General features: G+C 44.9%; 1 protein-coding gene across 3 annotated transcripts in view; it reads left to right on the forward strand.

The window, feature by feature from the left end:
• LOC144053969 (ELKS/Rab6-interacting/CAST family member 1-like) overlaps nucleotides 1–13,852 on the forward strand; it is a 41,495-nt gene that overhangs the window by 3,272 nt on the left and 24,371 nt on the right. For 2 of the 3 annotated variants that reach the window (XM_077568937.1, XM_077568938.1), the window contains exons 2-4: nucleotides 6,317–7,095; nucleotides 8,915–9,103; nucleotides 13,521–13,812. In XM_077568937.1, coding sequence (XP_077425063.1) covers nucleotides 6,547–7,095; nucleotides 8,915–9,103; nucleotides 13,521–13,812 — 1,030 coding nt within the window. In that variant the 5' untranslated portion in view covers nucleotides 6,317–6,546. Of the gene's footprint in view, nucleotides 1–6,162; nucleotides 6,253–6,316; nucleotides 7,096–8,914; nucleotides 9,104–13,520; nucleotides 13,813–13,852 lie in introns of all 3 variants that reach the window. The other variant, XM_077568936.1, reaches the window with a different exon arrangement.

Consider the following 13,852-nt stretch of genomic DNA (forward strand, 5'->3'; position numbering starts at 1 on the left):
AACCTTCATTCTTATGGGTTGGGTATAGGCGCCTCCACAACCCACGCAGGTCGAGCAGTCTACATACGAGTTCCGGACCAACTCGATAACGTGCTTGTCCACGCCCCGATGCCCCAAAGCACACAGGATATGCTCATGGGACACTGAGTCAAAAGCCTTCGCGAAATCCACAAACACAACTGCCAGCGGTACTGCTTCGACCCTCGAGCGCCTGATTAATCGGTCCAGGATTAGCAGGTTCTCCCCACATCCGCTCGAGGCCTCCACAAACCCACGCTGCCTAGGGTCAATCGGACCGCGATAGCCTCATCGCCCTAATGCGACTAAAAAGCCCCGCCACTACCGACCCAATAGTCACCGGTCTCCACCCTTAGACCGTATCTAGTTCCACTGGGTCAGATGTTTTTGGTAGCAGCCGCGTCCTGCACTTCTTGAAAGCCCTGGGGATGACTCCACGCACCAACCACGTCGTAAACAGCCTCGCCAGTTGCCGACCTGACGGGTCCCAGCTCGTCAGAGCCTGTCTGCTGATCCTGTCTGGTCCCGCGGTAGCTTTTTTCTTCATTTTGGTCAGGTTGGCCATGACTTCAGCCGCCAAGATGGGCCTGTAGAACACCTCATTGTCCGCACCTTCTCCTGAACGAAATCGGCCCAGACCGTGGAATGTCCTTGCTGTCTCCCATCGTGAACGAAACGCTTCATCCACCGATTCTAACAGCAATGTACATTCAGGGTTTACTGTTCCGTCCAGCACACGAGCAGCAAGCCCAGGCAGGTCCTTAGCGTACATACGCTGGTGTTCGTGGTACTGCCTTTTCTTGAGGGCGAGACGCCTCACCCATGCTTTTTTTCTGAGCTGGTATTCGAACAGGTGTTATACGCCCTTTTGGGTGCTCCACAGATCCCCCCAGCGACTTGATCAAGTCCAATGCCAAGGTCTCAATCAGTTCAGGCTTCTGATCAACATCCCTAACCAAAGCAGCTATGGCCTTGAGCTCCTCGCCAGCTTTACCTTCACCCCCTTTTTCGATCTCCTCGCGGATTCTGGTCGCCACCAGTTCGGGGGGCTTTTTTGGTGGGGCCGCACCGGCCGACAGTTCTGTATCAGTCTCCCGATCCAGTTGTCGCCCCTCTCATCCCTCACCTGGTCAGTTGCCTTCTCAGGAATAAATTTGTCCTCGATCTTCCTTTTCCCCTTCCTCGTCTTTTTGCTCCTTTCCCCGACAATCCTGAGCCACTCCCCTGGATGGGCGTGCCGCTTATGCTGGGAGACACCAACAGCCTTTTGGAATTGGCGATCACAGATATCGCATGAAAATCCATGGGTGGCACTCTTCTCACCCGCCACACCCCCACATTTAGGGACATGGCACGCAATGGAGTGCCTGCTGGTGTTGACCTTCCTACACTTACGGCACATGTACGTGACAGAAGCATGACGATGCCGCAAGGCGAGATGCCTCTCAAGCTCCCCCACACCTCCAACACGCACCCCACACAACGGACAACCCTCGGACGTCAGAGGCAAGAGCACCGCCACTTTCTTAGGGGAAAACATTTTTCTGCCTGAGTTCGGGGACTCTGTTCTTATTGGGGCTCGATGACCCAGTTGTGTCATCAGATGTTATTCCTCTTCCTTCAACTTGACCAGGCTGTGTAAACTTCACGACCTCTTTAGACTCTGCTCTCACTGTCGAGTCCTCCAAGGTTTCCAATTCAATCTCCACTGAGGGTCGCCCAGGGTCATGGCCAACCGCGGTCCACCCGCTCTCTCGGCGCGGTTGGTGCGTCCCCTGGGCCTGTGTGTTTGTTAACACGGTCTTTCCGTCCAAAGAGTTTTCGCCACTGGTACCGGTTGTTACGCTAGCCAGTTCCTGTGAGACCCCTTCGCCATCGGCCCGCTGGGGAGTCTCCGGCCCGCGGGGTTGGTTGATCTGGTTGGACGCCACGTGTCCAACTCCAAACACGTACGTGGGAGGTTGCCCGACAGGCAACAGCTCCTCTCCGAGCTGTGCCCCGGCCGGTTTTGATGTACCAGAACGGCTATCCTGGTCGTTACTTTCGAAATGAGACATGTCATAGAGCTAGTTGACCACTTTATTTCGGAAGGAAGTGGTCCATGCTTCCTCCCTAGGACCAGTTTTTCAGAGGGAGGTGATCCATATCTCATAGGATCATTTGATTTCGGAAGTGACCGATCCAGTTCCCTTCCTAGGGGGTACCCCTCTTTTCGGGATGGCGGTGGCCCGTCCCAACACCCCTAGGCGCAACTTTTTGCCAGAAAATGAGGTTCATCATTTGTTGCCCGGCGGGTACCACGAGGAGGTAGCTACCCCAAGGGAGCCTTGGTGTATTCGCCGTTTATCCAGGTTTATGAATATCTTCACTTTGACATCCAACACCTTGGACGAACTCAAGTCATACGTTGTTATTCAGCTCTAAGGGCAGAGGCAACCATGCCCCAGGCAGCTAGGAATCACTTATAGTCCATGTAATTTCTATGGGCAGAAGCAACATGCCCCAGGCAACTAGGAATCTCATATAGTTGGAGTGACTTCATATAGTCCGCTATCCGATATATCCGGCCTCTGTTCTTAAGAGAGTCATAGTTACTCCCGCCGTTTACCCGCGCTTCATTGAATTTCTTCACTTTGACATTCAGAGCACTGGGCAGAAATCACATCGCGTCAACACCCGCCTCGGGCCATCGCGATGCTTTGTTTTAATTAAACAGTCGGATTCCCCTGGTCCGCACCAGTTCTAAGCCAGCTGCTAGGCGCCGGCCGAGGCACACCTCCGACCAGGCCCAACCTGGAGGAAGGGTAGGAAGCCACGACGGGCGCCGCAGCTGGGGTGATCCGCGGGAAGGGCCCGGTGCGCGTCCAGAGTCGCCGCCGCGGCCCACCGGCCCGGCACCCTCGCACTTGCCGGAGGAAGGGCTCGCCCGGGAGGGCGGCGGGCACGGGCAGCGGGCACGGGCGGCGGGCACGGGCGGCCCTCCCCCCTGGAGGGTTGAGGAAACCGCCCGCGCCGCACCGCCCCGAAGCCCCGGGTCCGCGCCTACCCCCGTCGACGTTGCGCCCACGTCTGCCGCGTTCCGGCGGCGGGGAGGGGTGGGCGGCGGGGGGGCCGACCGACCCAGCCCTTAGAGCCAATCCTTGTCCCGAAGTTACGGATCTGAGTTGCCGACTTCCCTTACCCTCCTTGTTCTAACATGCCAGAATCTGTTCAGAGATTCAGGGCCCCCAGAACCAGGCTGAACCGGTACAACTCATTCCTGCCGACATCCATCAAACTGCTTAACAACCGACATTAACTCAGTGCAATAAGATATATGGTGCAATGTTGTGTGTGTAGAATATTGGAATATATGCAGCCGTGCTGTACATACTCATGTGTATATATATAGTATATATAGGAGTGTGTGTATATGGGTGTGTGCAGTCCTCATGTATGTACTTCTCTACACATGTATACTTCTGTGACTTCTGGGAAGTCTTCTACTTATTGCTGCACTTCTTATTTAATTTTAATTTATCTCTTCTGTTGTTTCTTTTCGTTACTGTAAACTGCAGCTGGACGGTCCAGGAAAAAGTTCCCCACGGGGAAAATAAAAGTATATCGTATCGTGTCGTAAAACAACAACAGTTTTGGTTGTCCTAAAAGTCAGGATGCGCCTGCCTTTTTTTCTATTTCGTTTCAAGTATCAGATACTGGACCCTCATGGGGCCCTGAGCATTTGACCGTTTAGGGTTTACAATTTTTGAAAGCATATAATTTCCTTCTGGCCTTCTGACATTAGAGCAGTGTTGCAAAATTGCTGCATGATTTGAAGTTTTTCAGTCCCCCATTGCAGTCTTGCTCTTGCGGCATAACTCTATGGCTGTCACCTTGCTCCAATGTGTAGTACAATTTTCTACAAAAATTCGAGGCTGCAAGCAGAAGATTATGATGCTCAACAACCTGAAGTCCGTACGTGTAAAGCTTTGTTCAAAGCATCCGCTGAATTGAGATTTTGTTGGTGTGTAGTTCCAGTGCCGAGTTCTGGATAGACCTCACCTGGCGTTATGTGAACGCCTGCTAAGAGTTCAGTGTTTTCATCAGTGGTGGTAGTAGTAGACTGTTGCGTAAATTGTCAAGCATAGCTTCTGTTTAAAGAAACTTGGTAAAGATAGTGTACATTTTTAGGGATGTAATGATACATCGAAAATGTTATATCGATTTACACTGCTTAAAATATGCATCTATGTAAAAAATAAAAGTATTGATTCACAACCCCATGATAATTTTTATGACTTACACAGTTTTTCGTCGTCTTTAATCAGATTTTTTTTGGGGGGGACGGACACGTTTTGTCGATATTTGGTATTGTTCTTAGTAGCAGCGTCTTTGTAGACGCTAGTAAAAACTTGGTTAGGTCTTTGTAAGTAATCAACTGAATATTTCAAGTTTTGTAAGTGACTCCTCATTTACCTAATGACGCAATTTATCGTCTGTGTGTTTATGGCCTGTGGCAGCTGTATCAGATGAATTACACTTGTGGTGAAATATATGTCGCTGATGTAGTCTCTTATTAGTCCAGTAACTAATTACTAACTTGGACTAATTGTTACATTTGTTGAACAGTTATCTTATGTGAAGGAACAAAACAAAAGAATCAGCACAAATCCTCAACAAAGCTTCTGGAGCTTTATTCTTCATACTATCTGTCTCGCCGCACAAAGCTGGCAACGTGTTGTGAGGGCAGAATATTAACCTTAACAACAAAACACTTATAACAACCTAACATAGACGAATGGACGCTGCAATTAATTCTGTTCTCGCAGAATTATTGATCATTTTCTTGTTGAATGTTTAGCAAGAGGTGCTTCATGTATTTTTTAAAATATGTTCTATGTGGCTCCACTAAGTGAATCACAGCATTCTGTTTAATATTTTGCTTATAGAATTTATGTGAAAATGTGTGCTGGTGTGATGGACTGAGGAAGTTGGTAGTACTAACACCAAGTGAAATTGGATGACTTTCCAGTGGTTGGGAATCACTGGTACAGGAAATGGATGTACTATATGTGCAGGTGTACCTAATAGTGGTGCAACGAATCACAAAAGTCACGGTTCGGATCGGATCACGGATTTGAGCCACTAATTGGATCGTTTTTTGGATCAGCAAAAGAAAGAAAAAAGAAAAGCTAGTGCTTTGTCTTCATTTATTTTGTAAAATGCTTTTCCCCATTAAAAAAAATCTATTCAAAATGTCTAATACAGTATAGCCGTTTAAGATTTAGTGTCTTCATTTATTTTGTAAAACACTTTTCCCCATTAAATTGAGTAAAAAAAATCAATTCAAAATGTCTAATATAGCTTTTTAGGATTTAGGAACACAACTTTTATTGAAATATGAGGCAGAATTCTCATTTTATACATGGTCCATGTTTAAAATAACAAGGTACTGAGGGCTTAAACTTGTGTTCCTACAATCTAAATGGCTACGTTTGCCATTTTGAGTAAAATGTTTTTCTTTTTTAATGGGCAAAAGTGTTTTTATAAAATAAATGAAGACAAAGTTTTATTTATGTTTTTATTTTATTTTTAAAAGACCTGAAAGTGTAATTTAAGGCCCATTCCCTTCCTTTATACATGAAGAGTGAATTACAAAGTAGCCTTAGTCCAAAATATTGAAAAATAATTCAAGTAAGCCAGTTACCAGCTGTCAAATTAATTTACAGCTACCAGCCAGACGCCTGTAGGTATTGCTAAAAGCTAGCTGAATGCTAGCAAGTAGCCACTTACGTCGGAGACTTCTGCCATATACAATGACGGCGTAATTAATTAGCGGTTTCTTAGCGTCCTAAATTAGCGATTGAATATGAGTTCAGCATAGCGTTGTGTTGACTGGTCGCAACTTTAATGTCAATCAAAACTATGAACGTCTAAAAGGGAAGTCAAGCTACCATCATGCCACGACGTGGGCCACTTTCAAAGTAAATGTCTACTAAGGCTGTTTGCATTGCCATCAATGTAAACAAACATTATTTTGAAGTTAGCTTGAAACGGTGTGTTACGTTGAGTATGTTTCACCTTCCTTGACATGTCTAAAGGGTGTCCACTGTGAATGCTCACTTTGTTGTTTTTCCCCCCTACCAACCAATCCGCGGATCGTAGGCGATCCGAACCGTGGGGCCTGATCCTAACCGACCACGGATCAGCGCTGATCCGTTGCACCACAAGCACCGAATGATGTGACTGGCAAGTGTACGTGCAATCACAATGTATTCAAAATTTAAATTTACATGAAAGGACTCTTCATTCTTTGCAGATCGACATCACATTTAGCATCGGCGGATGCGTTGGTTCCTGTTGGAAGCAGGATTTCTGCATATGCCGCCTGTCAGTGAAAGTGGAGAGACTTCTTCCATCATGAACATTGTGCCTTTTACCTCCTGTTGAGCAACCACTGACACAAGCACAAATCAGTGTGATCATTTGCACACATCTGAGGCTACCAACCCTACTTTTGCTGCTAGATTTGAGTCTTCTGGTCAAAATATGTATGGTAGCGCCCGCTCGGTTGGCAGAGGGGATGCCAACCATAGTGGAGGCAGAGATGCAGGTGGGGGTAGTAATCAGGGATCGGGTCGCTCCCCTCGTCTCCCTCGCTCCCCCCGCATGGGCCACCGTCGCACTAACAGCACCGGGGGCAGCGGAGGAGGTCCCGGAGGTGCGGGGGGCAAGACGCTGTCTATGGAGAACATCCAGTCCCTCAATGCAGCATATGCCACCTCGGGACCCATGTACCTGAGTGACAATGAGGTGGCCGTGGGGGAGCACCTCCCCAAAAGTGCAGGCGGAGTCCTGACCACCATGGGTCGGCAGCGGGTGACCTATGGATCAAGGAGCAGCGGCAGCAGCGGCGGGGTGGCCGCGAGCACGCCCAACATCTCCACCTCGGTGCCTTCAAGCACGGTATTGCCTGCTGGCCTGATGGCGGGCGATGCTTTGGCTTTTGGGGACCACCACATGGCGTCTACTGTACCCCATTCTTTAAGGCAAGCGAGGGATAACACCATACTGGACCTTCAGGCCCAACTCAAAGAGGTATTTCTCTCCTCCTGTCTCTGGGTGACACTGCCTTGATTGAAAATAGGGAAAATTGGTTCTTCTATTACGGGGGTTCTCGATTCACAATGGTCCCAACTTAATAGGGCTGAAATCACTACAAAAGGATGTCAGTAAAAACATTAACTCATTTGCTCCCAAAAACGTATAAATACATTCTATTTTAAATAGTACCATGCTCCCAAAGACATACCTATACGTTTTTTTAATGTTTTTTTTTTATGCTATAGCATACAGAAGGCTTTGATGCAGCCTCTTAATTGAAGAGAATGTGTGAAGCAATGGTAGTTATTACACAAATGGCCAGCAGGCGGCAGCAGAGTATAAGAGATCAGCCAGGGTCATGTTGCAACAAGCTCTGTCCCCTACCGTTTTAAAGCAGATTTGTGAATAATGATGAAATTTAGCTATATTCTAATGCTAATTGCTTCAAAACGGAAACAAATAGAAGTATACTTTTTTTCCTGATGAAGAAGAAGAGACTCTAATCTTTCTTTTGGTAGGTTCCATGTTTTTATAGCAATAGAATACAATATTCTGTGGGTCTTGCAAAATCAGTCAAAATCCTGTAAAACAGCCGGGAGTGAAGGGGGTTGCTTCCGTGAAAATGCCTGGGAATGAGTTAATAAAGTTAGCAATATATTAAATTCCCATTCTACTACAACTCCGCTTTAATGATAAATAAAAATGTTATGGTACTACAGAAGTGTTTGTGTTATATTTGAGTAAGACTTGAGTAAGATAAAGACTTTGTACCTAAATAACACTGCCAAGACTTGCATGAAACTTCTAATGTAAATACTGTGGTTTCCATCCACCCATTTTTATTTGAATTTTCAAGAAATGCCAAAATAAAACTGAATAGAAATCCGAAAAGGGGCCCAAAATTCGAAAAAAAAGTTTTTGCGCTTTGAGTGCGTGGATTTTGAAGCGTATCGAATAAAGGAAAATGTGAATTTTGGCAATGGAAACAGGTTTTGCGAATAAACGCTGATGAGTAGTCACAGTGCAATGGCGGACGATAAAGTAAGGTATGCTTGGGGGGACGTCGAAACAGAACTTATTAATGCAATTTTAGATGAAAAACAGCAAGGAAACGCTAGCCTACAGTATATCAAAAATTACCAAAGAAAACTCATACGACGTCGTCGCACGGCGCAGTTGCTTCTTGGTCTTCTTCTTTTAAATTACTGGTAGATCCTATCTCTATGGTGTATACCGCCACCTACAGCGGCGGAGTCCCCTCTCAATATTCGCAAAAGAAGAACAGATGGAAACGGGGTATAAGTCGTATGCCCGTTTTGCACATTTTTAGTAAATTTGCTTAAAAAAGTCGAAACAATTGGATGGAAACCTCACTAATGGCATTTTGACCACACATAAAGGGTAAATAAATCCAGATTGTACAAACTTGTTAAGTCTTTGTATGATCAGATTTAAAAGCACTCATCGGTGTAAGTGAGGGGGTAATTCCACGTAGCAGCGTCGCCGAGTTAATAAAAGCACTCCTGACACTTCATCGGCAATGGTAATATCATCAAACCTGTCCACCTCGTGTATGTATATCATCTCCTTTTCAAAGTTAGTGTCAATGCTCTTGGGCGGAAAGTTGATGGATAAATGCTAGTTTTAACATTCCTCGTCATTGTAGTCCATTAACGCGGCGCTGCTACTTTCCTGCCACGGGGGGCATGATCAGAGAAATAGTCACGTGACGTCCGGTTCTCTATTGTAATCAGAGCACCTCTTGTAAATACAATTCATGACACATCTTCTTGCATTTTTCTCTGTGTCTTAGGTTCTGCGGGAAAATGAATTGTTGCGGCGGGAAGTGGCAGTAAAAGAAAGTAAGCTGAGCTCATCCATGAATTCCATCAAGACATTTTGGAGCCCAGAGTTAAAAAAGGAGCGAGCACTCCGCAAAGACGAGGTGTCGAAGATCTCTGTGTGGAAGGAACAGTACCGCGTGATTCAAGACGAAGCTCAGGTGAGTTTTCCTACATTGCTTACTTAATCTTAGACTGTGGGTATCAAACTAATTTTCATCACAAGCCATATTGTAATTATGGTTTCCTTCAGAGGGCAGTTATGACTGTGAAAATCGTGTAAATATATAATATGGCTGAAATGATTAATCAAAACTCCAAAATAGAAAAAAAGTAAGATCTCTGCCTGGAAGCTTTTCAGGGACCATCCTTCTACATGGATTAATGTTACTGTGGTTGCAAGCGCTACTGGGTGAAGAAATAAATTGGCACAGTGGTAAAGAGTCGGGAAATGATAGAGAATGTCGAAAGTTTGGGATTATTTTCACTTATGAAAGATGATAAAGTGCAATGTGTCTACAGCAAAGCAACATTCATTACCAGCACGAGGTAATGTATTGATGTTAGCTAATTTATTTAATATAGCCTACCACCGCGATTTAGAGAACATAATGCATTGTCCACACAAGTGGTGAAGGATAGACACAGCTGCTAGCGCACATTCTGTTGAAGAAATAGGATGCTTTATTAAAGAAATATGAACAAAATAAACTGGTCATTGGACGCTCATTGACTCAATACACAGCCTGGCTAACACTTAGCTAGTCAACAGCTAGCTGCTAACATTAGCTAACAACAGCCAATTCCACTCACACTTGATGTTCATTTATTGTTGTTTAATAAGGCAAAATCAATATTTACCTATTTGATTGGATAATCGGTAGAAAAATCCATTGTAAAAATATTCATCGACTGCAGCCCGAATGTATCATCACACCATCACATTATTACATGCACACAATTGCCCCAGAATTTCATTGTTGTTTCATATATTTTTTAGCAAGAAATTGAAATGCCAAATCATGAAAAATAATCAAACAAATAATGTAAATACTAATGTTCCATTTATGTTAAAAAGGGATTTTTTAAATAAAAAAAATGACTTCTAATATTGTAAGTAGTGTAGAGATTTTGCACTTTTGGTTAGATTTATTTTTTGTTTGTTTATTGAACATATAAACCAGCAACAGAAATACTGCAGTTAAAATTAAAAGATTTAAAAGAAAAGTATTTTTTTTGTTTTTACTTACATAATCATCATTAAGCACAGCTTGTATGTTCAAAAGGGAGAAGGAAGAAGTTATTTAAACTTATCGAGTCCTACCCCCTTACAAGAGAAAAACCCCCACAAATTTACACATCAACAGCTGCACTTATACGTGCATAAATATGGGGGGAACGGGGGCTGTGGACCGGTGGGGTGCCTGGCGGGCCTTCAGTGCCCCGTCCTGCTGCGTTGTGTTGGGGTGGGAGGCGCTCCTGCTCCTGGGTTGTCTCTCCGGCCGGTGGCCCCTGCGGGGCGTGGGGCTCGTCCTTTGGCGCTGCCGTGGCCTGGCGGGCCCTGAGGTGTTGCGCTTGCTCTGTCCTGGCAGGGGTCGATAGCTCCCCTCTTTGGTGGAGATTTTCATGCATGCCAGATCCACCACACCAGCATCTATCGAAACTCAGACACAATCTGCTTCTTCCTCAGGTCATTGAATCGGTGGAGGCTGGTGTCTGTGGATCTCACTCTGCTTCTTCTGTCCTTCCTTCCTTTCCTCAGTCTCTCCTTTGGAGAGAGCAATGATGATGACATGTCAAATCAGTAAAATGAGCTCTCCAGAAAAAAAAAAATAATAATAATAATAAAAAATTGTTATTGCTCTTTTTTGTAATTTGAAAAGAGGGCATTCGTTTTTTAAGCATTTTGCCAGGTTTCAGGCAGGTTTAAAAAAAAATAAATAAATAAAAAAAAAGTATCATTTAGAGCAATATTCTCCTGCTTAACAAATGAAATTGGTTGCAAGTCTAATGCCTGCTTTATTTTCTGTTTATCATTAAAAATGCTATACAGTACTATGCTCTCGAAAGAGTTAACGTTTGTCTCTGAACCTACAGTATGATTGTTGAGTGAGCCAAGAGGAATTGAAACGAGGCAACCTTCTTTGCTGCGCTGGGATCCTTAATGAAAGGGCAGATCTCTATCATTTGCCCCCACTGAGTTGCAGAATCACTGTGGACTAATTCCAGTAATGCCCAAGCAGCTGTGGGATAATCAGTGGGTGTTGTAATTTAAAGTTGTCTGCTTTCACATGTTGGCCTCCCACGCTGGCACACACACACCTCAAAGGCGTTTTCTTTGGGGGGGGTTTAAATCACGACTGTTGTCTATTGTCGCTGTTTGTTTATTTTTGTGGTTTATCTTAAATCCATGTGCTTTCTTAAGCATCTTTTATCTTTTGTTTTGTTTTATTGTGTCTGGGGGACTCAGAAAACCAGTCCGTACTGACGAGGCACCATCAGCGCAGTGCTATCGGCTCCCGGCGCGGATGGCTCCCGAGTGCTGATGGCGCTGTTCTGCTCACAGTTGGCATAGCTGCATGCATGCTTAAAATTGCGTTGATCATGTATTTGTGATCATGTGACCATTTGCAATGGAGACCTCCAAGCCGGAAGATATATTGCTGTATGTTTTGCTACTACGCAGAAGCGCTGCTTTCTCATGACATGGTGTAAGCCCTAAATTAGAACCTTCAAAATATACTCCATTGGTGTATGAAGAGCGCATGTGCCATGGATAATAGCAGCACACCGTTGGCTCCTGTGCTATGCACATATAGAGCCAATGGCGCCTGAGTGCCGAAATTATCAACATGTTTGATACTCAGCACCGAGGCTTTCAGAATTGCGGAGACTTCATCCCGCACCTCTCAAAATGCTGGTCATACTGTTGAAATCTCTCTTTCTTTTGGTGAACTGTTGAGAAATTAAAATAAATTAAATTTATAAATAAATTAAATCTCAGTCAAGATCCCTGTTTGGCAATTGCCTTACCTACAGCACAATAAGAGCTCAGTCCAAGTCCAATGTCCCAAACAACAATAATCCAAACTTTCCATAACTCTCTCCGGTTTCCAATTAACGTTTTCACCTGTGGAATGTTCCACGAAAGTTATTGGAGAGGCTAGTTGGACTGTATACAGTAGGTGATTACATTCAATTGGACTTGGGGAATGCCCTGTTCGGCCCCAGGGGGTTGGTTAGAACATAATTGTCAGTAGAGTGAAGATGTGGTTTGGAAGTTTTAATCCAGTTGGAGGCACGAGCAGGAAACCGCACAGGCATTACAGTATGTGCAGACAAACATACAGGGGTACAGGCAAATGGGCACAAGCATGGGTTCCAATGGCAGGTATTGTGTGCTAACTATGGGATTTGTGTGTGTGCAAGGATAAGTCAAGTCAAATTTATTTATGTAGCCTTTAATCACAAGAGCTCCGCTTCGCACACCCACAATTGACAAAATATTAATGACATCCCCTGATCTTACCCATAAAGGAAAAACAAATCAAAACAAAAAATCAAAAAAATCAGGGGACAACAATTTACACAATACAGTATGTGGTGCCTCCGTGCTATACAATGTTACCTAGAATATTTAATTTAATGAGTTGAAGCACCGCAAGAACACGCCGTCAGACGCTCCTCTAAAGCAAGCCCGGTTGGTTGATGCAGAAAATCTCCATAGCAACAACTCAGAGGTGGTGGTGATTAATGTGTGAGAAACGACGTGTGGTTAAACAGAAAACAATGCACTGCAGCATGTGAGTGCAAATACCCGACTTCCAATATCACACAAATACTGCAATATTTAACAGTGCACCTATAGATTGACTAAATACTAAATGGGCAGCAGCACCACTCATTTACAGTATAAAAGTGCATTAAACTAAGCTCTATGTGCCAAATAAGTACAAAACTTATAAATGAGTGCACTGTTCTGGAATAGACTTGAGGTGTCAATCAAATTGTCATCAAAGCTAAATAAGTCACAGAAACGGGAATACAGTACATACGGCGCTGTGGTGCACTGGTGCTCCGATTGATCGGAAAAAATGTGAGGCATTTATAAGACAGACGGAATAGGAAGAATGTAAATAGCACCCCATTACGAAATTTTGTCCTTTTTACCAACTCGGTGGCCTTGTGGTAGAGTGTCCGCCCTGAGACTGGGAGGTTGTGGGTTCAATCCCCGGCCGGGTCATACCAAAGACTATAAAAATGGGACCCATTGCCTCCCTGCTTGACACTCAGTATAAAGGGTTGGAATTGGGGGGTTAGATCACCATGTGATTCCCGAGCGCAATCATTGCTGCTCACCGCTCCCTCAGGGGATGGGTCAAATGCGGAGAACGAATTTCGCCCCCACTTAGTTGGGTGTGACAATCAGTGGAATTTACCTTTACCTTACCTTACCTATCAGCTGTTACCCTGTTGCGGAAACAGTTATGCCAGTTTAAACAGTATTGTGACAAGCCGAACTGAACCGCTTGACGAAAACATGTTGTTGAACCAGATGCATTTTTTCCCGTTCTGCAGCACCTCCAAATGACCATGCAGGCACTCCAGGATGAGCTAAGGATCCTGCGGGACCTAAACCAGCTGCTCCAGCAAGACCCCGCCAGCCAAGGCCGGGATCTGGCTCTGGCGTCTGAACCGACCGAGGAGAACTTTAGACGGCTGCATTGCGAGCATGACAGGCAGGCCAAAGAGCTTTTTCTTCTTAGGAAAACTTTGGAGGAGATGGAGCTGAGAATTGACACGCAGAAGCAAACCCTGGGGGCCCGAGACGAATCCATCAAGAAACTCCTGGAGATGTTGCAAAGCAAAGGTCAGTGGGAGCTTGAGAAGCTTTTTTTTTTTTTATTTAC

This window comes from Vanacampus margaritifer, chromosome 6 (assembly GCF_051991255.1).
Source record: "Vanacampus margaritifer isolate UIUO_Vmar chromosome 6, RoL_Vmar_1.0, whole genome shotgun sequence".
Lineage (NCBI taxonomy): Eukaryota > Metazoa > Chordata > Actinopteri > Syngnathiformes > Syngnathidae > Vanacampus > Vanacampus margaritifer.